The sequence below is a fragment of the Protopterus annectens genome, chromosome 1.part0 (assembly GCF_019279795.1).
Source record: "Protopterus annectens isolate FY-2018-M chromosome 1.part0, PAN1.0, whole genome shotgun sequence".
Lineage (NCBI taxonomy): Eukaryota > Metazoa > Chordata > Ceratodontiformes > Protopteridae > Protopterus > Protopterus annectens.
Window position 1 is genome coordinate 1,732,350,735 of NC_056725.1, and position 27,401 is coordinate 1,732,378,135.

Consider the following 27,401-nt stretch of genomic DNA (forward strand, 5'->3'; position numbering starts at 1 on the left):
GCCAAAGTTTTGCACAAAGGGGTTTCATCACACAGCTTGGAAAGTGGATGCTCTTTCTTTCAGTTGGAAAAATCTTCATGTGTATGCCTTTCCACCTCTGCCTCTTCTTCCAAAGGTGCTCTTAAAGGTCAGACAAGACAAGCCAAGGATGATTTTAATAGCTCCAGATTGGCCTCGGCAACACTGGTACCCACTACTAAGGAGTCTGGTAAGGAAGCCTCCATGGCCTTTACCTTTGATTCCACATCTGTTATCTCAGAAGGACGGTCATCTGCTCAATGTCAAGCTTCACTCACTTCATCTAACAGCCTGGCATATTCTGTGTTGAAACACAGCAGGTCTCAACTTCCTCAACAAGTTTTAAATGTGATTATGGAAGCTAGAAGACCTAGTACAAGGAAAGTGTACAGAAAAATGGAAGAGGTTTTAATTTGGAGTACAGCAAAGAATTTGGAGATTTCTGAGCCTAATTTGAATGTGGCTCTTCAATATCTTACTGAGTTATTGGACAAAGGTTTGTCCTTCTCTTCCATTAAGATTCATGCTGCAGCAATTTCAGCTCACTATGATTGTGACCCACCATTGTTTTCGCATCCTTTGTTCAAGCAGTTTCTTAGAGGGGCAAAGAATATAAGACCCTCACGTAGAGCTCCTACTCCTGCTTGGGATCTCAATTTTGTGTTGGAAAAACTTACTCTACAACCTTTTGAGCCTGCGGCTACTGCTGAGTTGAAATACTTGTCATGGAAGACTGCTTTTCTGTTGGCTATTACTTCTGCAAGAAGGGTGTCTGAGTTGCAGGCCCTTGTGGCAGTAGAGCCCTTTTTGATTTTCCATAAGGATAGGGTATCATTACGTACTAATCCTTCCTTTATGCCTAAGGTGGTTTCTAGTGTGGCTTTAAACCAAACTATTCATTTGCCTACTTTTTATGCAGACCCCCAAAATAAAGGGGAAAAGATTTTGCACACTTTAGATGTACACAGGCAATTGCGTTATTATTTAAGCAGGACTAAGGATTTTAGGCAGTCTCAGCAGTTGTTTGTTTCTTTTGCTTTGAGTTCGCAGGGCAAGCCTGTGTCAAAACAAACTATTTCTAGGTGGATTGGGTTTTGCATTGCATTTTGTTATTCCCATCATGGCAAGGAGATTCCAGCTGGGATTAGGCCTCATTCCACTAGGGCTACTGCCACTTCAACAGCATTTCTGAGGGGTGGCAACTAAGGATATTTTGGAGGCAGCTACTTGGAGTTCAGTGCATACTTTCTCTAAGCATTATCACCTTCCTATCTACTCTAAGTCTAGGGCTGGTTTTGCCACTGCTGTTTTGCAAGGCATGTTGTCAGCTCCTGCTTCTTTATGATTTGCCAGCCTCCCTTACCTCTGCTTTGGGATTCTACCCAATAGTAAGGACTGCAGCAATGTGGAACTAAGAACATAGTACAGTTTTGTACCTACCATAAATGTAGATGTTCGAGGATCCACATTGCTGCAGTCCAATTTATCCTCCCTCCTTCCCCTCTGTGTTTAGGGGTGGTTGTGTAGGTGAGGTTATATGCTGATATTTTTGTATATATTTTGTATATATTGTACATATTTTTGGTGCAGGTATTTTGGGCCTTGTCTTTTTAAGGTCTTCTGACATCTGGGGCAAGAAAAGACTGAGGATATGACGTCGGTCATGCGCATTAGTACCCTGACGTACTGACGTCAGTCTAATGCGCCCTGACCGACGTCAGCCATATACTCTGGTATTCGGGCCGACTGGACAGCGGACTACCCAATAGTAAGGACTGCAGCAATGTGGATCCTCGAACATCTACATTTATGGTAGGTACAAAACTGTACTATTTGGTAAACAATACCTTAAGATAATGATGAATTTAGTAAATGTGGATTTGGTAAACAATACCTTAAGATAGTGACGAGCAGCGATTTACATTGTCACATAATTCGCTCGTTCAGCATTAAGGCTTCTCTTTTGCTTTGTTTTATAAGCTAACCCCAACTGCTTTCCAGTTTAACTGCTCCATATATTTAAACTCTTCTTTTTCCAGTCAGTGGTAATATGTATACATTGAGAAATCCTTTATAAAGTCAGTGGTTTTCTACAGCAGCATTCTTTGCTTTAAATGAGTACCTGAAAGTTTTTCTGTTACAGGACACCAACATCTATTATTTACTTTAAAATTCCTGTCTAGCCTTTCAGAGCTACAAATAGCAAAAAGTGGTTTTCGCAGTATTCTTTCTGTTGTTTTGCATGCTAGAATTTTCTTCTCATGATGCTTCTGAACAGATTGGTTAGTGTAGAACTCAAAGCTCGTGTCATACGTTTCTCACTTTTCTATGTATAGCTCTGAATCCTATTGCAACACAGACTGGCCAAACAGGGTTACTCAGAAGGCTTGTTTTTTTCATTCCTCACTTTTCTGATTATATGGGGCATCTGCCTATCTTTTTGTTCCCCCTTTTTTTGTCTTTTTGCTTTATGTTCATATTCTCGTGTAAGAAATCAATGAAGGGAAATCTAAACTTGGGTCACCTTTTATTCATGCGTATAACTCCTTTATATAGATTCCGCATTCCTCCTCATTAGCTCATTCTTCCACTTTCAATTCCCCACGGGCTCTTCAAGAGCTTACCTTTAATTCTTGTGGTCAATATCCTTATAGGTGGCCATTGGAGGGTAGGGCACAGTTTCTCATGTAGCGTACTGAATCTAGTGGGTCATCTATTTTATTTATTTATTAGATTAGATTTGTTAACTGAATAAGTGAGCTGGTCCAAGGACCCTTTTCGGCTATGACCTGTGCCCAAAGGCAGAAACAACCCTGTCCCTGTGTTGCATAAATTTGTTAAAGGAGTATAATATAATGCATGTACATGTAAAGGAAAAGGTAACAGATACGCGGTCGAGATACCATTTTAAGTGTTAAGTTAATTTAAAATAAATAAGTGTTCCACTATATGTGTACATATTGATGGTATATTACATATCAATTGTAATAGGAAGATAAAAGCTTTTATACTTGTTAACATTTTGGTACATAGCATCAGCTATAGATTCCTTCTTTGTCAGTGAAAAAAAATAATATTCTTTTAAAATGTTAGCACTTCTGAACTGTTAACTTCTTAACCAAGGCTTTTAAAACAAATGCACTTATGGGTTTTATGGGGTAGATTCTTCCTGCTGTCTGATACTATGGAGAATGATTCTTCTGCTATAGAGAGTTGGAAGGGTGGTACATTTAGTTGGCTTTCACCGTGAGTTCTTAGAGGGTAATTTCGATACATTTTTTTTTATTATTTTTATTAAGTAGTGCACAGAGGTGACATTTATTTACTGGTCTGAATGTTAGTGAGTTTAATAAGTAGGTGGCTTGTGCTGTTACTTGCATCTGTTTGGCTAATGAGTCTAGAGGAAGTGATATAATTTTTTATTATACTTTTCTGATTTCCCTGAACTGCATATTTATGATGTCAAGAGGAACACTTCCCAATGATTTATCCCTCTGTCTGGGGATGTACTGAAATGTACCTCTTATTTTGCAAGCCTCCTAATAAATGTAAACTGGTACACCTTTGCAGTGACTTAGCAACAGCTTTGTTTATGGCACTGAGGTCTGGCACAGAAATGCTGGTGAAATCACGAGTTTAGTCCTAAGAAACTGTCATAACATTTATCTATATTTCAAAAAATGAAGAACTAAAGTAACCATTAAAATATTTATTAAGAAAACAATGCAGGGTTCACATATGCTAGTAAATATATTGTTTGCCTCAGTTGTTTGTGTATATTTATTTTTGACGGTGCAATCAATTACCTCTTACTGTTTCATTGGTTTACACATCCAAACATTTTGAAAAAAAAAATGTGTATGAATTTCATATAATTTTCTTCTTGAGGTATGCAAAGTTTTAGTATTTTGTGAAAATGTATGAAAAATATGCTCTATAGCTACAGATTGTTATATTGCTATAGTTTACTGACAGAAAATTGATAATAACTAAGCGTGGTTATGAAACTGCCTGCAAAAGAGCACATGAAAGTGAGTGTCTTTCTTTTTACGTATTTGTTGACAAAGTATAAAAACTGGAAAGCTAATGTGAAATACGTTTGCCACCTGCTGATTTAAATTATTTCAGAAGGAAAGGTAACACACAGGAAATAATGTGTAAAATTGTTTGCAAAACATTTTAAAAATGTGTTTTCATTAGTTGTCTGTGCACAAGTGTTATATTTTCATTTTGTGTTATAAGATAGTCTTTCAGCCTCTACCAGTGTGAGTCACTGTTGTGTTTTATTCACTCACAGGAGCATATGCCAACCTTTCTTTTCAATGGCTATGAGGACTTGGACACGTTTAAATTACTGGAGGACGAAGACCTGGATGAACTCAACATTCATGACCCAGAGCACAAAGCCATCCTGCTGGCAGCTGTGGAACTGCTACATGAATATGACAGTGAGCATTGATATTGTACTAAAACATTGATATTGTATCAAAAGTATGTTGTCTGCTGAGTCGGTAAGAACCATTCAGCGCCAGCATTCTCTCATTTCCTATCAAATGTGTCAAGTCATCAACCTTATACTTTGTGTATCGTGGTGTGGAAAGAGAAGTTACACTGTTGAGGATCATTTTGATATTTCATGCTTAGACAGTTATGTGTCCTTTATGTCATCTGTGTGCTTCTCTCTTTTACTTATTAAATTTTGTTAACCAGGTAGGTAGACTGGTCTGGAGTCCATTTTTACCCATGATCCACACCACAAGGTTGTAACAAATTACAGTTTGTGGTTACAGTATTGCAGTACTACTACCTTGCCAAATGGTATACATGAGGCATATACAGCTTTACAACAGCTTATATTTGAAACCGATCGATGCAGATACTTGTATGATAGAGTAGTACAGGTGATACTAATGAATTTACTTTCTGTAAGGGAGAAGCAGTAATGAAAATGGGTAAGAAATGTAGGTAAAGCAGAAGACATGTAGCAGTAAATCTGCTATAATTGAACAAATTTTGTACTTGACGGAGCTCCGTGAGTGCGCTGCAGTATCGAGGAGAAAAGATAAACTTGTTAAGTGTTCTGTAGCTTGATACTCAGTCATAAAAGTGCTAAAAGGGAGGGGGCGTAACAATTGTTATACATGCCCCTGACCACTGTTACATTCAGGTCCTGCACTGGGGACTAATAATGGACAATGCTGGCCAGCAAAGCACTGCAGCAAAAGGTAAAACAGCTTTGTTTTTACCTACTGTCCATCATTCTCAACTGTTCTCTCATATGTTTTGCTCCGTCCCTATATATATATTTTTACTTTTCTGACAGAATTAGAGTTTCATATGTTTTATTGTTCAGAAAATGCAAAACCTTTTCTTCTATTAACTTTCTTAACAGAAATATAACAATGTGTAAAAACAATCCTTAATTTTGATCCTTTGTTCTCCCCACCCAAATTATAAAGCAAATGAGCTGCGAGTTGTGCAGCTGTCTGTTTGACAGCATTCATTAAGGGCCTTACCAGCCTTCAAAGAAGGTAAATCACTTTCCACTTTTTTTTCTTGTAACTGGAAGTACATGGACCAGATAAAGCTCCATGCACTACAAAGATTTATGATCAGATCTCTGATTATAATCATTTGTTATATATTCATGGCATGGATGCTAAGATGCACATGTTTCTCTCTCAAGGTGAGTTCCTTGGCATCCACATCTCAGATGCACAATAATCTGGTTATGATCAAAGACCTGATCATAATCCTCTGTGATACCAGGTTAACAGTCAGTGAGACTATTGTAGTAAACTGAGAGAAATTTTAATTACTAGGCAATTAGTAAAATTAAGTGGTGTACATATTAATATTATGAATGTTGGGCTTAACTAAGGGCTGTTAATATATATGTGTAGTTATATATATGTGTGTGTGTGTGTGTGTATATGTATTATGTATATCTGTTTTTAACATAATTTTAAGATAATTTTATATACATAAAATTGTTGGTTTTACATATACATACACATGTGGGAATGTGTTTAGAGATATACATGTATTACATTGCATTTTGTTATTATTGAATAGATAATATTTTTTGTGTGACATATTTAAATGCATTTCTTGAATATTATAATATAATTTGTTTTTATGAAATCATTTATTATTTATTATTATTTTTATCATTGTCATTATTTTTTTCTGTCCATTTGATTTAATTGGGGATATGATGTCATAATCAATCAAACAATTAATCAATTAGAATATTAATCAGAACACTGCAATGTATTTAATGGGTGTTCTTGGTGTTTTTCATTGTCTGATGAAGGTGGAGAGATTGTCTCTACCGAAAGCGCTTACAGTACAGTATTAAAGTCTTTTTGTTAGTGTTCAAGTCTGCTGGCTGAGTTCGTTATTGCCACTTTTTGGGTTTTGCTTTTGTTTTCTCGTTTTTTGGTATATATATATATATATATATATATATATATATATATATATATATATATATATAGTAAATCAAACATTACAGGTAATGTACCCATATTCAGGTTATGCAAAGCTGGTTTAACATTAAATTTAGTATAGTAATTGTAACAAAGTACAAAACATGATCTTCTTCTTCTTCTTTCAGCTGCTCCCATTAGGGGTCGCCACAGCAGATCAACTGTTTCTTTTTCTTCCTGTCCTCTGCATCTTGCTCTGTCACACCAACCACCTGCATGTCCTCTATCACCACATCCATAAACCTTATCTTAGGCCTTCCTCTTTTCCTGTTACCTGGTAGCTTCATCCTTAGCATCTTTTTCCCAATATACTCTGCATCCCTCCTCAGCACATGTCCAAACCAACATAATCTTGCCTCTCTGGCTTTGTCTCCAAACCTTCCAACCTGGGCTGACCCTCTAATATACTTATTCCTAATTCTGTCCATCCTCATCAAACCCAGTGCAAATCTTAACATCTTCAACTCTGCCACGTCAAGCTCTGACTCCTGCCTTTTTGTCAATGCCACCGTCTCCAACCCATATAACATAGCTGGTCTCACTACCCTCTTGTAGACCTTCCTTTTCACTCTTACTGGTACTCGTCTGTCACAAATCACTCCTGGCACTCTTCTCCACCCACTCCATCCTGCCTGTACTCTCTTCTTCACCTCTCTTCCACACTCACCATTACTCTGAACTGTTGATCCCAAGTACTTAAACTCATTCACCTTCACCACCTCTACTCCCTGCATCCTCACCATTCCTCTATCCTCCCTGTCATTCACACACATATATTCTGTCTTAGTCCTGCATCTGTCACTCCCACTGCAGACCTCACCGCTGTCACACTACCCTCGTACATATCCTGTACCACTCTTACATACTTCTCTGACACTCCCAACTTCCTCATACAGTACCACAACTCCTCTCTAGGCACCCTGTCATATGCTTTCTCTAAATCCACAAAGACACAATGCAACTCCTTCTGACCTTCTCTGTACTTCTCCATCAACACTGTCAGAGCAAACATCGCATCTCTAGTGCTCTTTCCTGGCATGAAACCATACTGCTGATCACTAATCATCACCTCCCTTCTTAACCTAGCTTCCACTTTTCTTTCCCATAACTTCATGCTGTGACTGATCAGTTTAATTGCTCTGTAGTCACTACAGCTCTGCACATCACCCTTATTCTTAAAACTTGGTACCAAAACACTTTTTCTCCATTCCTCAGGCATCCTCTCACTTTCTAAGATTTCATTAAACAATCTAGTTAAAAACTCCACTGCCATTTCACCTAAACACGTCCATGCTTCCACAGGTATGTCATCGGGACCAACAGCCTTTCTGTTCTTCATAGCTATCCCTACTTCATCCTTGCTAATCCAATGCACTTCATGATTCACTATCTGCACATCATCCAACCTTCTCTCCCTCTCATTCTCTTCATTCATCAACCCCTCAAAGTACTCTTTCCATCTGCTCAACACACTCTCCTTGCTTGAGTACATTTTCCTCATTATCCTTTATCACCCTTACCTGCTGCACATCTTTACTAACTCGGACCCTCTGTCTAGCCAATCGGTACAGGTCCTTTTCTCCCGCCTTAGTGTCTAACCTTTTATACAACTCTTCATACGCCTTATCCTTAACCTTTGCCACCTCTCTTTGCCATGCACCTCATCTCTTTATACTCTTGTCTACTTTCTTCATCTCTTTGACAATCCCACTTCTTCTTCGCCAACCTCTTTCTCTGTATACTCTCCTGTACTTCTTCATTCCACCACTAGGCCTTCTTGTCCTCCTTCCTCTTTACAGATATCACACCAAGCACCTTTCTAGCCAACTCTCTTACTAGCTCTGCTGTAGTTACCCAGCTATTCGGTAACTCTTCACTGCCACCCAGTGCCCGTCTTAACTCTTCCCTGAACATCACCTCACAATTACCCTTTTTCAGTTTCCACCATTTGATCCTTGGTGCTGCCCTCACACTCATCCTCCTCTTCTTGATCACCAGTGTCATCCTACAAACCACCATCCTGTGCTGCCTAACTACACTTTCCCCTGCCACCACTTTACAGTCTCCATTCTCCTTCAGATTGGCCCTTCTACATAAGATATAATCCACCTGTGTGCATCTTCCTCCACTCTTGTACGTCACCCTATGCTCCTCCCTCTTGTTAAAATACGTATTCATCACAGCCATGTCCATCCTTTTCGCAAAATCCACTACCATCTGACCTTCTGTATTCCTTTGCTTAACACACCATACCTACCCATCACTTCCTCATCCCCTCTGTTCCCTTCACCAGCATGCCCATTGAAACAAAGTACAAAGCATGATGAGTAAATTAATTGTTTTATACTCTATTTTGAGAAACTTATTATAGATCTACAGTTGTAGAGGTAAACATTGCTGCATATCAACATGGTTTAGCCATTACATTGCAAGACTGAAACCAACATCTTGATATCAGAGTTGTGAACCTCTGCTATCTCTGAAAAAACAAAAACAAAAAAAAAAATCTTGCTTTTTTCCCACTTTTCTGAGATTTAAAAAAGTTCAGTTACAGGCTTGCTGTTCCTGAACTGTTTGTAAGTTTCTGTGAGGCCATTTTTGCTTGGGCTAAAGGAAAGTCTCTCTCTTGATCAGTGGCAGTGAAAAACATTGAGCAGCTCCCCTGCCCCCCGTGGGAGTGGTTACTGACTTGAAACTGTAGTTTTATTGACCAGTAGGGGTCATTTCCAAAACTCCTTCATCTCCTCTCTTAAAACCTAGTTGCCTTGTGGGTTTGGCGTCTTTTCAGGTTTGTTGGCTGTTGGTGAAGCACCCACCAAGAGGAGAAAACGTTGAGAGAAGAAGGGAGCCAGTTTTGAGATTTTAAGTATTTTTTCTGTGTTTATTTGCCAAGTTTTTATGCATAGTTGCCTAGTTTGAGCATTTTCTGGCTTGTTAAACTTTATTTCTGCATTAGTAGCTGTATTTAGAGCACAACCAAAAGCTGTTTACTGAATTTCCTGTTTGCACTTAATTTTAAAATCGTTTTTTCTCAAAACTTGCATATTTTCTGTCTTTGACCTAGCACTCTTGTGTGGGGTCATTTACTGCACTGTTATAACTTGATATTACTTGTGAACCTCTGCTATGTCTGAAAAAACAAAAACAAAAAAAAAAAATCTTGCTTTTTTTCCCACTTTTCTGAGATTTAAAAAAGTTCAGTTACAGGCTTGCTGTTCCTGAACTGTTTGTAAGTTTCTGTGAGGCCATTTTTGCTTGGGCTAAAGGAAAGTCTGTCTGTTGATCAGTGGCAGTGAAAAACATTGAGCAGCTCCCCTGCCCCCGTGGGAGTGGTTACTGACTTGAAACTGTAGTTTTATTGGCTGTATTGGGTCAATTCCTGGCTCTTTCCAGCCCCTGCTATCAAGCACGCTTTAACGTGCTTTAGCGCCATGAAGCGGAGTTGCCACTAGAGCAGCATCGGCAGCTTGGTTTAACAAGGTTAAACTTTTTCTGGCTCCATAAAGTCTGTTCTTTATTTTTTCCCTTAGAACTGCTCTACTAGTAATCTAAACAGTATATCCCTTAACTAAAAAGCGCACTTGTTCCTAAAGCTTTTTTTTTTTCTTTCTCCAAAAAATAAAAAAAAAAAGCTCAGCACTTGTCTTAAAAGCATCTTCTTTTCAGGCTTAGCACTTCTGTATTATACAAAGTCCTCACTAGCTTAACCCCCAGGAGTACCCACTTCCTTACTAAGTCCTCTCTCATTCAGTTACACCCCAAACTTCTTAATTTCTCTAGCATGTCGACGGGCCAGATGCTGGCCTCCTCTCCTGTCCAGTTGGTGAATCTGGGAATATTGAGGCAATGTTACAATTGCCTCATGTACACAGACAACCCTCTCCTTCTCCCACATAACACAAATACTTGCGAGAGATGCAGCTATTTAGCCAAACTGGAGGCTGAGCTCTCTCAACTCAGGACTGGCAAGACCAGACAGGAGGAGAAGGCAACTACACACACCACAAAACCAGTGTCACATAAAGCTATCACAACAATGAATCAAACACATAAACACACAAAGACATACTCGGAGGCTCTAAGCAAAAATTTACCTAAACAGCAGAGGCCTCCAAAGCAGACACCCAAGCAACCGCCACCTCATGACACACCACAGGCAACACATAAACCACAAAATCAGTGTGCAAAGCAGTCACAGCCCTTAAGGCCAAATACAACACCAAACATACTTGTCATAGGTGACTTCATAGTTAGACACATTGACGTCCCACTCACCAGGCTGAACAAGGAGAGGGTCACAGTAAGCTGCCTGTCGGGCGCTAGAATCCGCCACATAACACAAGCACTCGGGACACTCCACAGCAAGTACAAATATGACACAGTCATTGTCCATGCTGGTGTGAACCTGAGATGTACCTCCCTGGACTACATGAAAAGAGACATAGAGGAGCTCTCTGATTATGTAGCCCAGGCAGGTATGACCCTGACCCTGAGCAGCATCCTTCCTTCACCAAGAATGATGCCACAACATAGAGACAAGATGATCAGCTTTAACAATTGGCTTAATTTCTGGTGTCATTCAAAGGGGATCCAGTGTCTGTCTGCCTGGGATGACATGCTTGACAAGCCACGCTTTCAAGGGATGGCTTGCACCTGTCATCCCTGGGATTCCGGATATTGGCTAAGGCTCTTGCCACCCCATAGTGCCTTTTTAGGCAAGGCTCAAATTCTAAACCTACCACCCTAGAAAACAAAATGGGAAGAAACTAAGGGTAATGCTGCTCAATGCCAGAAGTCTAAATCAAAATGCACGCACGAGGCCCTTCTCAGTATAGAGAACATCGATGTCTGTGCTGTGACTGAAACCTGGTTCAAGGCTCCTGAGAGCACCCCGGCACTATCAGGTTTTACCTCATATCATGCGTTCCGGCCCCAAAACCCGGACCACACCACAAAAGGGGGGGGGGGTGTATCCATATTCATCAAGGATACCCACACCTCCAGGTTGGTGGCAACGCACGAAGCATCGGAAACCATCCAGGTGCAATTAACCATAGGCAAAACTGCTCTACAAATTTGTAGCATGCTACAGGCCACCCTCTCAAACTCAGGAACCCCACACAGCCTTCCTGAAGACACTGGAGGGTATAAATGTATCTCCAAACACCATTATATTGGGTGACTTTACCCGAATATAGACTGGGAACATTACTTAACCCCAAACTTTCTAGCCCAAAGGTTCCTGGAGTTCATAAATTCAAATGCCATGGAACAACTAGTCACTGTTCCCACAAGAGGAGAAAATATACTAGATCTCATCATCACAAACATGGGGACAAAATGCTCCACACCGGAAGTATATCCCTCATTGGCGAGATCAGATCATAAACTAATCTCACTGGATATCCACATCCCGCCCCCACCCCAAGCAAAAAAGACCACAGTGAGGAACTTCTCTAAAGCAAACTTCACACTACTCAAGACTGGTGTGGTATCCTTCAAGGCCCCCGAGCCAGTGGAAACCACAACCCAAGCTGCTGAAGCCCTTACAAATGCCTTCTACGAACACCTCCAGGACTGCATGGATCAGGCAATCCCTAATAAAACAAAGACTTTTTCCACCAAGGGCAAACGCCCAGTCTGGTGGACCCCAGCCATAAACAAACTTTACAATAAGAGGAGAAAGCTGTTACATGATAGAGCAAAATCCATAAAAGAGAAGACACCTTTGATCATTATTAGTAAAAAAATACGAGCACTCATAAAATCATCCAAGGCCAACTTTGAGAGAAAAATTGCCATAGATTCAAAAGACAATCATAAGGCCTTCTTCAGCTATGTTAGAAACCTGGGTGGAAACTCCCAGATATGCTCAGAATTAGTCCGAATTATACAAAATCACTGAACCCACAGACATTGCCAACATACTGGCAGACAGGTTCAGTGCAAACTTCACCCCCCCCCCAAAAGGAGAGATAACTATCCCAGCGGAGTGCAGCCTCCCAGACATCTCCAATGCACAGGTGAAAGCTGCTCTCTACAAGTCTAAAAACACAGCATCAATGGGACCGGATGGTGTCCCCGGCTGTGTGCTACACGAACTCAATGAGGAACTAAACCCGCACATAAGGAAGCTGTTTAATCTTAGCCTTACCACAGGATACGTGCCCAAGGAGTGGCATACGGCAACTGTGGTCCCACTCCACAAAGGCGGTGCCTCTATGGACCCTGGTAATTACCCCATAAGCTTAACAAGCCTGGTCTGCAAAGCTATGGAGAGGATCGTGATGGAACTCATAAACAAAGACATAGGGACTTGCAGACATTGGACCCGACCCAGTTTGGCTTTGTCAAGGGCAGATCATGCCTTTTGAACTTGGTTGACTTCTTCGAAACAGTCACCAAGGCCATTGATGATGGAAAGGCAGTCCATACAGCCTACCTTGACCTTGCAAAAGCTTTCGACACAATACCCCACTCGGGTATTATAGAGAAACTTACCAGCTTAAATGTAAACCCATATGTCACAAGATGGGTTGCAAACTGGCTAAAGGACAGAACCCACAAGGTTAGAGTAGCTGGCGCCATGTCAGACTCCAAGCTGGTCACAAGTGGTATCCCACAGGGCTCAGTCCTTGGCCCCCTGTTGTTTGGCATCTACTTCTGAGAAGTACAGGCTAACATAGGAGGATTATGGCTGACAAAGTTTGCAGATGACTGCAAACTGGGAGCCATAGTGGAAAGTACATCGGACACAGATATCCTTCAGAGGGGTCTCATGGAAACTGATAGCTGGTGCCAGAGCCATGGGCTGAAGTTAAATGCCAAAAAATGTATAGTCATACCCTTCGGGAAAAACAAGGTAACCCCAAGCTACCATATAGGTGGCAATCCACTAAGCACAGAAGAGGTTATCAGGGACCTGGGGACCCAGGTTGACAGTGGCCTTTCTTTGACACTCACATTGCTAAAGTGGTTAGAAAAACCTTCTACATTGCCCACCTGATCATGAAGAGATTCACATCCAGATCAAGTGAGGTCATTGTTCCCCTGTACTCTTCACTTATCAGACCAATGATCGAAAGTACAATGCCCCATTCGATGTATCTCACCCGACACCTGCAGCAATTGGAGAGACCCCAAAAGTTCCTCACCAAAAGGATAAAGGGACTCCAAAATCTGTCATATGCTGCCAGACTGAAGAAACTCCAGCTCTATTCAGTCGCATGCCGTCTGCTCAGAGGTGACCTGTGCCTGACATACAAGGCCATGTCCAACCCGAATTAATGGACATGCTCCACCTCAAAAATCCAAATCTACCATATCCACTAGAGCAAGCGACTTAAACCTTAGCACAGATATAAATAGGACATGCTGGAGGGATAGATTTGTCACCCAGAGACTCCCTATGTTGTGGAATAAAATCCCGGTCCATGTGAGGCAGAGCACCTCGCTGGCTCTGTTCAAGAGAAATCTTGACCGGTGGATAGGAGATCGTAGGTTTACCACGGGAATCATCTCTGTGTCACTGCTGGACAGAGGCACAACAAACTAATGGGCACAGTATTTTTTAACATAAGGGGTGGCGTAGGCCACAAAAACTCTGGGCTAGGCTTATAAATGCCTTAGGGCAGATAGCCTAGTATAAACCTATGAACCTATGAATCATAAACCACTGAGAAATGTTATCTTGTGTCTATAAAGTGATCACATTTTATTTCTTTAGTCAAGTGGGCCTTTATATTTTTCCTGGCTAGAGTTAAATTACTCAATATTTGTGATTTGTTGGGCATTTTGTTCCATAAAACAGGTGCAGATTTACTTAAGGGCTGAAGTGAAACTAGCTCTAAACAGCTAAGTAGAATCAAGACCTCTCTTAGCTTATAGATGTCAGGTGTGTGTGTGTGTGTGTGTGTGTGTGTGTGTGTGTGTGTGTGTGTGTGTGTGTGTGTGTGTCTGTGTCTGTGTCTGTTATTTAGTGTGATAGCTTCCTTCTACTTCACCTGCATTTCGCAATCTTTAGCTACCTGAGTAGTGAACAGCAGTTTAAGAATAATATTGTAAAGCAGTGAATTCTGGGACTGGTCTTCAGTAAGTATTTGAGTACTGTGGAAAAAGAAAATCAGATGCATAAACTGTGCTGGATAGAGGTGTGAACAAATGAATCTGGTGGTGTCCTTCTTTACCTATTAACTGGGTTATTGTTACTCAGTCAAATGGCTCTTCCTTTGAAAAGCATAAGTATTTTTATACAAACCATTGAAACATATTTGATTTCACTTGTGCCTGACCATATAGGTGCTGTTTTGCTATCTTTCATTTATTTAGTTTTTGTATTAGTCTATAAGGAGTAATAAGACTGCCATAATATTGGAATGTATACAATATGACAAATGTATAACTTATCTTGGACTCCCTTCTAAAAGTGTCTTACAAGCATCTGTTGGTTTTAAGTCAAGTTTCTGAAGTCTGGACCGCATTATGCTTATTTTTATTCTTACATGTACTTTTAAAACCAGGCATGTTCCACTAAAATGACAGAAGGAAATCTGTTGTCACTGTTTACATAGCAGCTGCATACTCACAAGGAAAGACAAAAGCACTGACAGACTGGACTTCCAAGATGGCTGCACATTGAGTAACAGCTTGAGTCTAGCTCTCCCACTCTGAAAACAGAAATGTAGGAGAAAAAGCCAGTGGACCTAGATTTCTGGGTAAATTTCAGTAACTAGCTAGTAGCTAGTAAGTGTACTGCCTGGATGCCAAGAAAAAGGAAATACGGAGGACCTGAAGAAAAATAAGCTACAAAAAGGTGAGGAAAAAACACTGACTAGGAAAACTACTGCAGCTGTTCAGCAAAAAGCAGTGTAAGGTTCAGACCTGACTTCCAGTAACCTAGAGGAAAGTATAAGGCAACTGCACACAGGCCTGACTGAAATAAATGAAACACTAATGGACTATATCAACTCAAACAACAAAAGGCTGGAAAAAAGGAAGAAGCTTTAAATAGACATTCAGATAAGGTGATAAAACTGCAAAACTCTGATGAAGAAAAGGCTGGTTGAATAAAAGACTGCACAAGAAGAGATATTTCAAAAAATAATAGAATTAGAGAACAGAGCATATAGGGAAAACCTGAGACTTTCTGCTGTACCAGAGGAGCTAGAAGGAACAGACCTGTATTAATTTTATTAAAGAACAAATAAGCAACTGGACTGGTATTCCACAATGGATTTGTTAATTGAAAGGGCACATAATGTGTATGCTCCAAATGTGGCTATGAGAAAACAGCCTAGACCTTTAATAGTAAAGATGCAATCTTACCAGCAGAATGAGTTGATTATAACAAAACTGTGGCAGAAGGACAAAGTACTAAAAGTGGGAGACAGCACAGTGTTTGTGGAGAATGACTACTCATTGTACACCAGGCAGAATATGAGTAAATTTATTCCATTATTCAGAGAATTCAAAGTGATGTACCCTGCTATCTTTAAAATATTTTCCCTGGAGGAACAAAATCATTTTTTGATGAAGTACATGCTAAGGAAGAAGTACAATAGTTTGTCCAACAAAAGTGAGCTGTGAAACAGAAGGAGATTCTGCTTCTTGTTCCTCTGGTAATAAAGACCACAAAGAGGCTGTGCCAGTGAAACCTTTTCCAGTGTTTCAATGGAAAATGCTTCAGAGAGGGGGAAAAAGCACAAGACTTGACTAGAGTGAACGAGAGTATGTTAGAAATGAGCCGAGACAGGGTATGAGAAATGGAGATGATCAGGAATAGAGCAAGAACATCTGGAAGTATTGGACTTTCTTGGACTTTGTTAAACTTGTAAGAGACTCTAAAGCATATGCCTTACTTCATGTCATTAAGGCTCGGAAATAAATCTCAGCAGAGGGAAAAGGGAGGGAGAAAGTAAGTTAAATGCAAGTAAAACAATTTTTTTCTTAATAGTACTATTTAAATGGTGCATGATTTTCTTTGCATGTTATAACATTTTAAGTGTAGTAGGGATACTAATGTAAATAGGTGCTCCTGTTTTTTTTTTTTTCTCCCTTCACTCTTTCTCCTTGTTCAGTTTTAAGAAATGTAGGCATTGCAATTAAAAAAAAATCTGGTTAAAAGAGCATGACCAAAGAAAAAATAGTGTGCCTTTTCTCATTTCTGCATAGGGGAATGACTGGGTTAAGGCCATTAGTTTAATCTAGTAACAAGTTCTAAGAGAAAGCAAGCAAATGAAAGAGAATATTGAATGTTGTAAGGTTTTTTTTTTCTAGTAAACAGTTTTGTGTCTGGTTCTCATGTCTTTAGCAGACAATCTGATAAAGAGAAATGGCTTAGAGAAAATGTTTTCTGAAACATTCAAGTGTTTTCCCAGATGAGAGAGCTATGAAGAATAAGGCAGCCAGAGAGCACTTAATAGAACTACAGGCTATATACCATGCATCATATCATAGATAGCCTTTCTTTTAGGTTATCTCAAGTCAGTGTGTGTGACACTCAGTTTGGAGCATTTATTCCTATTAGGAGGGTAAATTTTCAGTATTTGAGGATGTACATAGTTTTGTATGTTGTTAAGTTAAAGGAAAACAACAGGATATTAAAGCAGATTCCCCAACCTGCTGACTCTTCCAGTCCCTGTTCTTTGATAAAGCTTAAAAAAATCACCCTTGCAGCTTTAAAAAATAACCCACTCAACTGTTTTCTCTGTTCTGCTTCCTAGCTTTCTATACTGTTTTTGTTTCACTTTACAAACCAACTTGAAAAACCTGTAGCTGGCTCTGAAATTATGATGTCATATCTGCCATCTGCTCTTGCTCTAGCTATCGGGATGTTTCCTCCCCCAAAGTGACGTAATCCCTGCCTGATTTGCATGCTGTATAGAAGAGCCAGTGTTCCTCCCACATTGTGATGTCAGACCTGCCTTACCCAGCCCACTCAACCTAATAAAATCCATGTGGTGTGTGGAACTCCTTTTCATTGTATGTGTATCCTGTCAACTGCATTTGTTTGAGGGACGACTGAAAAGTTTGGATTGCCTGCATTTTCGCCTGCATTTTGCTTCATTGGTAAGATAAGTCTTCCTAGTGAATTCAAAATGTAATTCTACACACAGCCCCTGTTTGAATGCACTTCGTCCTAGTTTGTGCTGCCTGATATAGTTTATGACTTTCTTCTGAACAGGAATACTCTCTTCCTCCCTATGAGGATTCTGCTGCTGAAGAATCTATCCCTTCAGCCTCTCCTCCTGAGGATTATTCTTTTGGGGAAACCCTGTATACCATGAGGGAGCACTTACACTGGGAGAGCCAAGACTACTCAGAATCTAAGAAAAGGCTCAGAGACTTTCCTTTACTACCTCAGCACAGGCCTCTTGCTATCCCCCCTGTTTTAGACATTGTAGATGATGTATTTTCAGAGTCCGGTCTGTCTCCTGACTCTTTACCCCCTGCACCTGTTAAGCCAGACAGATACTACAGGGTTCCAGATTCACATAAATTTCTTTATAAAAACCCTGCTACTGACGCAGAAACTATTTCTCAGGGTCCCAAAGGGGTCATGGCTTCCACTGCAACAAACCCTATCCCCTCTGATAGGGATTCAAGGGCACTGGACAGATGGGGGAAAAAGGTTTACACTTCTGCTACTGTGGCTGAGAGGGCTTTAAATTGTCAATTTCATATGCTTAAATATCAGCAATACTTAATGTCACTGCTTAAACAGAAAATATTAACAAATTCTGAATGTGCAGAAAACAAGGAAATGCAGGATTTATTGCATGCAACTGAACAAGTGGGAAGGCATACTTTGCAATGTGGTTTTGATTCTCTGGAGGCCTCTTGCAGGGCCGCTGTTACGGGTTCTGTCATTAGGAGGCATGCTTGGTTAAAGGAACAGAATCTGCCTGATCATGTTAAAGCAAAATTATTAGATGCTCCATTACAGCATGATACTTTGGTGTTAAAGCAGAGGAGGTGTTGAAGAAAATGGAGGACAAAGCAAAGTCCATGCAGACAGTTAAGGATTTCTTACAGGTGCAGCCACCCAGATTTAGCAAGAACTGGCCCACAAAGAATTGGTCCTTTCTGGTGTCAGACAGGCCACAAAGAGGCAGATACAGATGCCCCAGAGGCAGATCCCAACCCCAAGGCTCATACAGATCTAAACAATGGGGTACTTCTACCTCCAAAAGTGGAGAAGACAAATCACAGCTATACAGGAAACAGTCCCAATGACTTTCCTCTGCCAGCACCAAGCACTTATCTTTTGGCAACCCCCTTAGGGGGAAAACTAGCACTTTTTTCACAAAATTGGCACATGATCACCCAGGACAAATGGGTCTTGAATATAGTGTCTCAGGGCTACAGGTTCCACTTTCACACCCTGCCAAGGGCAAAAGGTATGCCAGACCTGCCGTACAATCAATGGGCAGAAGCACAAAAGCAAGTTTCATCCCTCATGGACATGAGGGCCATTCAGCGAGTACCACAGTAAGAGAAGGGACAAGGATTTTACTCAAGACTTTTCTTGATACCCAGAAAGGACAAAGCCTGGAGACTAATACTGGACCTGTCTATTCTAAACACATTTCTGGACGTTCCAAAATTCAAAATGTTGACTCTGCAGCAGCTTCTGCCCATGCTGGGCAAGAAGGCTTGGCTTGTAACTTTGGACCTAAAAGAGGCATACCTGCATGTCCCAATCAGACAATCTTGCAGAAGATACCTCAGATTCATAGCTGGCTCAATGCACTACCACTTCTCTGCACTGCCCTTTGGCTTATCTACTGCACCAGTGTCTTCACAAAATGCCTGGCACCAGTAATTGCATTTTGCAGACAAAGAGGAATTCAAATATATCCTTACTTGGACAACTGCCTTATTCAAGCAGAGAACAAGGACATTCTACTAAAGCATCTGGCTTGTAAAAGATTACTAATTTGCCTAGGGTACACAGTAAACGAAAATAAATCAAAACTAGTACCCTCTCAAGAGATAATATTCCTGGGTGCAAGCTTAAATACAACTGCCCAGATGGCTTATCTCACGCTAGACAAACAAAGGCAACTGACTTCTTACTTCAAAATGTTGGCAACAAAGACCCAGTTATCTGCAAGAAAAATTCTGCAGTCTTTGGGCTTCATGGCATCCTGCATCCTGCTAATTCCATATGCCAGACTGCATATGAGGAAACTACAGTGGTATCTAAAAGTGTTTAGACTCAACATTGCCACAGCCTGGAAACATTAATTACCCTCATTCCCTGCCTGCAACAGGAGTTTCGATGGTGGGCACAGGCCTGTCACCACAACAAGGGACAGCCATTCACTTTACCCACAGCCAGGCAGACACTAACAACGGATGCATCAGATTACGCCTGGGGCTCTACATGGCAGAAAAATGTATTCAGGGCACATGGCCCGCAAGCCAGATGCATCTTCATATCAATCAAAAAGAGATGCTAGCTGTTCAAAATGCCCTGACAGCTTTCAAGGATCTACTTCATCCAGGACAACTACTGATAAAGACAGACAATACTACAGTCATGTGGTACATAAACAAGCAGGGAGGCACACATTCCTACCCCCCTCTGCAGACAAGCCATGACTTTGTGGGACACAGCATTGACTTATCAAGTTCACCTGCAAGCACAATTCCTGCCAGGAAAGATAAATACTCTGGCAGACAAAATAAGCAGAAACCTCATGGATCCCCACAAGTGGAAACTGGATCCACAAGTCTTCAGCATGATAACAAGGAAATGGGGATGCCCAGACATAGATCTGTTTGCCTCTCCTCACAACTGCCAACTACAGAGATTCTGCACAAACACATCACAAGCAAGCATGGAAAGTGGATGCCTTATCCTTCAGCTGGAAAAAACTAACAGTATATGCCTTTCCTCCACTGCCTCTCCTCCCCGAGGTACTCCTAAAGGTCAGACAAGAGAAGCCAAAAATGGTACTGGCCACGCCAGCACTGGTACCCAATCCTAAAGAATTTGTCTCAAGGTCCAGCCTGGACATTGCCTCAAATTCCTCTCTTACTGACCCAACAAAACAATCAGATCCTGCACAGCCAACTCAGGACCTTAAATCTGGCAGCATGGCAGATAATGTAGCCATTCAGAACACTCCTCTCTCCAAAGCTGTGATGGATGTTATTTTGGAGGCCAGGAGGCCCAGTACCAGAAAATCTTATTCAGAAAAATGGAAGAGATTCTGTGCTTGGAACCAGGCACAAGGAATTGACAGGTTTGTTGCAAACATTCCTCAGATTTTACAATACTTAACTGAGATGCTGGACAGTGGCCTATCCTTTTCATCAATTAAGATCCATGCCTCTGACATTTCAGCCCATTACAATATGGAACCACCTATCTTTTCTCAATCTTTAATAAGGCAGTACTTCAGAGGGGCCAAAAACATAAGACATCCAAGGAGAGCACCAATACCTGCATGGGACCTCAATTATGTCTTGGAAAAACTCATACTGCCTCCTTTTGAGCCAGCCTCAACAGCTGATATAAAATTCTTATCCTGGAAAACAGCTCTGCTCCTAGCAATAACCTCTGCAAGATGCGTCACGGAGTTACAGGCACTCATGGCTGTGGAACCTTTTATCATTTTCCATCCAGACAGGGTTTCTCTGAGGACAAACCCGACATTTATGCCTAAGGTGGTGTCCAGTGTGACCCTTAACCAAATCATTCACTTGCCTACCTTTTATCCAAACCCACAGAACAAGGGTGAGAGACTTCTGCATTCTTTGGACATACACAGACAGCTACACTTCTACTTGGACAGAACTAAAGCTTTCAGAAAGACTGAGCAACTTTTAGTGGCATATGCTGCAGGATCACAAGGAAAGGCTATCTCAAAACAGACTATTTCAAAATGGATAGGCCATTGCATTAGTTTCTGCTATTCACAACATGGCAAATCAGTGCCTAAGGACATTAGGCTACATTCAACCAGAGCAGCAGCCTTCCTCAGAGGAGTACCAACCAAAGACATCTTAGAGGCTGGAACTTGGAGTTCGGTGCACACCTTTACAAAGCACTACCACTTACCTCTCTACTCTAAATCCAGAGCAGGCTTTGCCACTGCAGTTCTGCAGGGCCTCATAGCCTCTCCTAATCCTATTTAGCCCTAGCCACCCATCCTCAGCTTTGGGATTCAACCCAAGAGTAATGACTGTAACAGTGAAACACGATCAACATAGTACAGTTGTGTACCTACCATAAATGTAGATGTTCGAGTGTATTCACTGTTGCAGTCCAGGTTACCCTCCCACCATCCCCCTTTCTTTTGCTAGATCTTATCTGTACTTCTATTCTATACAACCTATGTGGTGTATTTGCTTGTAGATGAAGGAAATGGTTACCTTAGTGCATGCATGTTTATTGGCATAATTTTTAGCCTACCCTTTTGGAGGCACTTGACATCTGGGCCAAGAAAAACTGAAGAAAATGGCGTCGGCTGCATCTTTTATACCCCTGGCACACTGACGTCAGGGAAGAGGTGACAGCAACCAACGCCAGACCAAGACTTTGGAATTCAGGCCGACAGCAAGTAGCCTGCCAGCAGGTTAACCCAAGAGTAATGACTGCAACAGTGAATACACTCTAACATCTACATTTATGGTAGGTACACATCTGTACTTTCTGCTGAGTCAGCATAGCAGGAGTATTCATTATGAATGGAGAATACTATATAATTTCATCAGCGGCACCCATTTGTTTCCACTTATATGTATTATTAGCATTGATATTTTGCAATAACACTGGTCTTGTATGAACTGACTGTTCGCTCAGGTTTGCTAGATTGTCTTACTGTAACACATCAGTAGGTTTAGTGGTGTTAATTGTACCATGCCAGATTTTTCAGTTATGGACATTGGAATTGCTTTATCAGCATAGGCAGTATGATTAGTGATGTGTGTGAATGCAAGCAAGGGGCAAGTGTGTGTGTGTGTGTGTGTGTGTGTGTGTGTGTGTGTGTTTGTGAATGCATCAAAGGGCAAGTGTGTGTGTGTGTGTGTGTGTGTGTGTGTGTGTGTGTGTGTGTGTGTGTGTGAATGCAAGCAAGGGGCAAGTGTGTGTGTGTGTGTGTGTGTGTGTGTGTGTGTGTGTGTGTGTGTGTGTGTGTGTGTGTGTGTGTGTGTGTGTGTGCAAGCAAGTGCAAGGGCAAGTGTGTGTGTGTGTGTGTGTGAATGCAAGCAAGGGCAAGTGTGTGGCAAGTGTGTGTGTGTGTGTGTGTGTGTGTGTGAATGCAAGCAAGGGCAAGTGTGTGTGTGTGAATGCAAGCAAGGGGCAAGTGTGTGTGTGTGAGAATGCAAGCAAGAGGCAAGTGTGTGTGTGTGTGTGTGTGTGTGTGTGTGTGTGTGTGTGTGTGTGTGTGAATGCAAGCAAGGGGCAAGTGTGTGTGTGTGTGTGTGTGTGTGTGTGAGAGAATGCAAGCAAGGGGCAAGTGTGTGTGTGTGTGTGTGTGTGTGTGTGTGTGTGTGTGTGTGTGTGTGTATGCTTACTAAGCTGGGAGTGAGAATGCAAGCAAGGGGCAAGTGTGTGTGAATGCTTACTAAGCTGGACATTAATCCCTACGTCACTCGATGGGTTGCCAACTGGCTTACTGACAGAACCCATGCTGTAAAAGTAGCCCACTCCAAATCCAGCTTCTGACAAGTCAGAGTACCTCAAGGGTCAGTCCTGGGACTGCTCTTGTTTGGCATCTACTTCTCTGAAGTACAGGCCAACACTAAGGGATTCTGGCTAACAAAGTTCACAGATTACTGCAAACTGGGAGCCATTATTGAATCCCCAAATGTTCTGGATACCCTAGAAAAGGGCCTTACAGAAATAGATGCTTGGTGCCAGAGCCATGGGCTCAAGCTCAGTGCCAAGAAATGTATAGTTATCCACTTTGGGAAAAAACATGTACCCATTCAGGGACATGCTACACTTAAAGAAATCCCAATCCCTCAGAGCTACACGCTCCAGGGATGTAAACCTTGTCATCACAATAAACAAATGCTGGAGGGATAGGTTCCCGACTCAGAGACTGCCCAGACTCTGGAATAGACTGCCCATACATGTCAAGCAGACCGCCTCTTTGGCCCTTTTCAAACGGAACATTGACGACTGGATGGGAGAAAGAAATTAACCCCAGGGATCACGTCACTTACCCTGCTAGACAGAGGTCCAGGGTAGAAAATAGTGTGGAAGTAATAGCCAGGGAATTGTTATGGCTAGGCTTGTATAAGCCCTAGGGCCGATAGCCTAGTACAAACCTATGAACCTATAGTTAACAGACTGCTATCAGAAGGAAGAAGCCCTTGGGTCATTTTAGCTGTTGCCAAACAAACTTTGTGTCTGTGTGATGAGGGGCAAGTGTAAAAGATCTGTGTGATAAGGGGCAAGTGTGTGCATGTTTGTGTGATAAAGGGCACTCTGCCAGTATCTGTTGAATTTTACAAAACCACTTTATCTCTAAAGCTGTCCTAGCACAATCTGGTAGTTAGATGTAACTTTAAATAAACTATACTGGCATGTTCTTCGTAAACTGAATTGATCAAGTTCTTTTTGTGATTTATGATTTAGTGTTGAATTGTCACTTAATTCCATTAGGTACTGATGTGCCTTTGCTGGGTAATTTTTTCCCTGTGGTTGTGGAACTGTGTAGTTATAAAGACAGGAAGAATTTGATTGTTCCCAGGTGGTGTGGGCATGGTTGCTTAACCCGCCCCTCAAAACCGTAACACCTTTAGTTTTGCAGCCATGTTTGGATGGATTTGGATCAGGGTGATTGCAGTTTATAGGTCTCCTTTTTGCTGGCATTTATGTAAGACCCCTAAAGTGGGAAGGATGAAAGTTTAAAAATAAAACATCTTTCATGAAAGGTCTGAGGTGGAAGACTGTGTATGTGGTTATGCTGATAAGAACTGGAAATTCCTGTGTTAACACTAATGTACAGTAGACAGTTTATTGGACTGTGCTGTAGAAGCTGAATCTGTGGACAGGTTTAGTTGGCTGTGTAAAGTAGGGCTCACTATTGTTGGATTAAAGTATTTTAATAATGTTGTAGGTGGAAAACTGTTCAATGGGTGCATTTCATGTACAATTTGAATGGAGTGGCTTGATGTGTAAGATCTGTGTAGGCATGTGTTTCTGTTTCTGATGTCTGCACAGCCAAAGTACATAATTACTCGTGCATTCCTCGGATCAAGCCTGGGGTCATTCTTGGTGTTGCCAAACAAACTTGTGGTTAGGTGTGTGAAAGGGTGAATGTGTGAGCTGAGTGAGTCTGGTGTGTGAGCTGAGTGAGTGGTGTGTGAGTTGAGTGAGTGCATGTGGGGGTGAGTGAGGGTGGGTGAGTGAGGGTGGTGTGTGGGTGGGTGAGTGAGGGTGGTGTGTGGGTGGGTGAATGTGGGGGAGTGAGTGTGGGTGAGGGTGAGTGAGTGTGGGTGAGGATGAGTGAGTGTGGTGAGTGAATGTGGTGAGTGAGTGAGTGTGGTGAGTGAGTGTATGTGGTGAGGGAGTGGGTGGGTGAGGGAGTGGGTGAGTGGGATGATTGGGTGTGGGTGAGTGTGGTGGGTGGTGAGTGAGTGTAGTGAGTGGGTGTGGGTGAGTGAGTGAGCGGTTGAGTGTGGGTGAGCGGTTGAGTGTGGGTGAGCGAGTTGGTGTGGGTGAGTTTGGTGGGTGGGTGAGAGTAATTGAGTGTGGGTGGGTGAGTTGAATGTGGGTGGGTGAGCTGAATGTGGGTGAATGAGTGAGGTGAGTGTGGGGTGGGAGTGAGTGGTGAGGGTGGTGGGTGGGAAGTATGTGTGGGGTGGGAGGTGGAGGTGGGTGAGGGTGGTGGGGTGAGTGGAGTGGATGAGTGAGTGTGAGTGTGGGTGAGTGTCAGAGTGAGTGGTGAGTGTGATGAGTGAGGTGAGTGGTGAGTGAGGTGAGTGGTGAGTGTGGTGGGTGAGTGAGGAGTGTGGGTGAGTGTGGTGAAGTGAGTGGGTGAGGTGAGTGTGGTGGGTAAGTGTCAGTCTCATTTTTGGATGTAATTTCTAAATTTTGTAAACTTTGTTTTTGTATTGTCATATTGCTTTACATTGCCCTACCAATATGTGACAAATTACAGGCAGAAGCACAGTAACAGCTGCAAAAACTAAGAACATAAATTTGCAATAAGCATGTGTATACATTAATTGCACGTTTTTACATAAGAAGCAGATGTCTGTCACAATTAATCGACAACACTACATCAGATTACAAGTATGCAATACCGTAATTTTTTAAATTATGTCTTAAAAAAGCATGTTGGTGCTGTCATGCAAGTCTATGAAATATTTCATGTTTATAGTGTGTCATTTGTTAGCTATTTAATCAAACGGGAAGGAAAAATAAGTGGGAGTTTGATGCTTTGCAAAACGGTGATTATTCCCAGTGCTATGTAGCTTGGTTCTAAATTTGACAGGAGGAGTGCAACAAAAAAGTGTCCCACTGTAAGGAGGGAAAGGCTGACAAGAAAACAGTACATTACTCTGGTCACCTGCTGTGAGCTGTCAATCACATGCAGACAATGGGTCAAATTACCCTTAGCTCTTTGACAGCTAGGGAAGGTAGGTGTGAAGTGGGAGGGGAGATGCCTTGAAGAACTAGATTTCAGCCTTCACAAAAGAAAGCAAGTTAGCATTTCTAAGAAACAAAAGCAATAAAATGCACTTTTGAGTTCCATTCTGTAGCATTTGCACTGCTTGTGTTTGAAGTAGTCATTGAAAAAGGATAACATTTTAACCAAAAGTAGGGGACTTTAAGACAGCAGTGAATGCCTGTTAAGTCAATGAAGTGACAGCAGCTTAAGGGAAAACGTGGCAGATCTGATGCAATTTTTTTGAGACAAACAATGCATTCTGGGATACTTAGAGGCAGAGTAAACAGTCTGAATTATTTCAAAATGCCAGCCCCCATGTGGTCAGAGTCAGAAATTGCATATAAAAATATCTAAAAAGCTCTGAATAGTCCCAGAGTGCTGTTAAAATGTAGGAAACACCAAACCATGATGAAATAAATATGTTTTTTGAGTCTGAGGGTGCGGTTGTCCTTTAATAGGATTTACTGGTTATTGGGGATGTATTTGTTGTTTTTTTTGAGGGATTTCAGTAAAGCAAAAAGTTCTGTAAGATGTGACATAGGCTCAAATGGAGATGACAAGAAACAACTGCATCAAAGATTAATCTGCCAAAAAGTACATGCACATAAAAGCTAGAACTAGACTTTTAACAAAAAAGCTGTTATACATAAAAGGTGGGAATAATAATATGATGCTTTTTATAATGTATTTGAACATCAATGGTCTCACAGATAAATACAAAAAAGAAAGAGTAGTGAATTTTATTAAAAATGTAGACTGCAAATAGCAGGAGACATACTTGGTACAAACTGAACATGTGAATTTGATAAAGAAATGTTTTCAGGATGGTTACCCAGTGGAATACCTGGGGCAAAGGAAGAGAGGAATACTTATATTAATTGGATTAGGAGCGCCAGTAGTGATAGAACAGGATAAAAAAGACAATAATTGTAGATTTGTAGAACTAAGAGGCTACTGGTATGGAAGAGGATTACACTGGCATGTATTCATATTCCACCAAAGACTGTTATAATGGAGGTTAAGAAAATTTGGGGAGAAATAGATTTCAACAAGGAATATTATTTATACATAGGTGGGGACTGGAATTCAATTTGCAACCGTGAGGATGTGTCTAGGGGGCCCAGAAGGAAAAATATAACAAAGGAAGGTAGATGTTTAAAGATATTTATGAAATATTTGGCATAGAAGATGTGAATTCAGTACTAGGAGTTCAGAGTGAATTTACATATTATTCCCCAAGATACAAAAACTGGGC

At 41.3% G+C, this 27,401-nt stretch overlaps 1 protein-coding gene across 7 annotated transcripts in view; it reads left to right on the forward strand.

The window, feature by feature from the left end:
• The window catches only part of SASH1 (SAM and SH3 domain containing 1), a 1,700,050-nt gene that overhangs the window by 1,581,135 nt on the left and 91,514 nt on the right, over positions 1 to 27,401 (forward strand). For all 7 annotated transcript variants that reach the window (XM_044068900.1, XM_044068881.1, XM_044068872.1 and 4 more), the window contains one exon: positions 4,316 to 4,466. In XM_044068900.1, the coding sequence (XP_043924835.1) occupies positions 4,316 to 4,466 (151 nt within the window). The remainder of the gene's footprint in view (positions 1 to 4,315; positions 4,467 to 27,401) is intronic.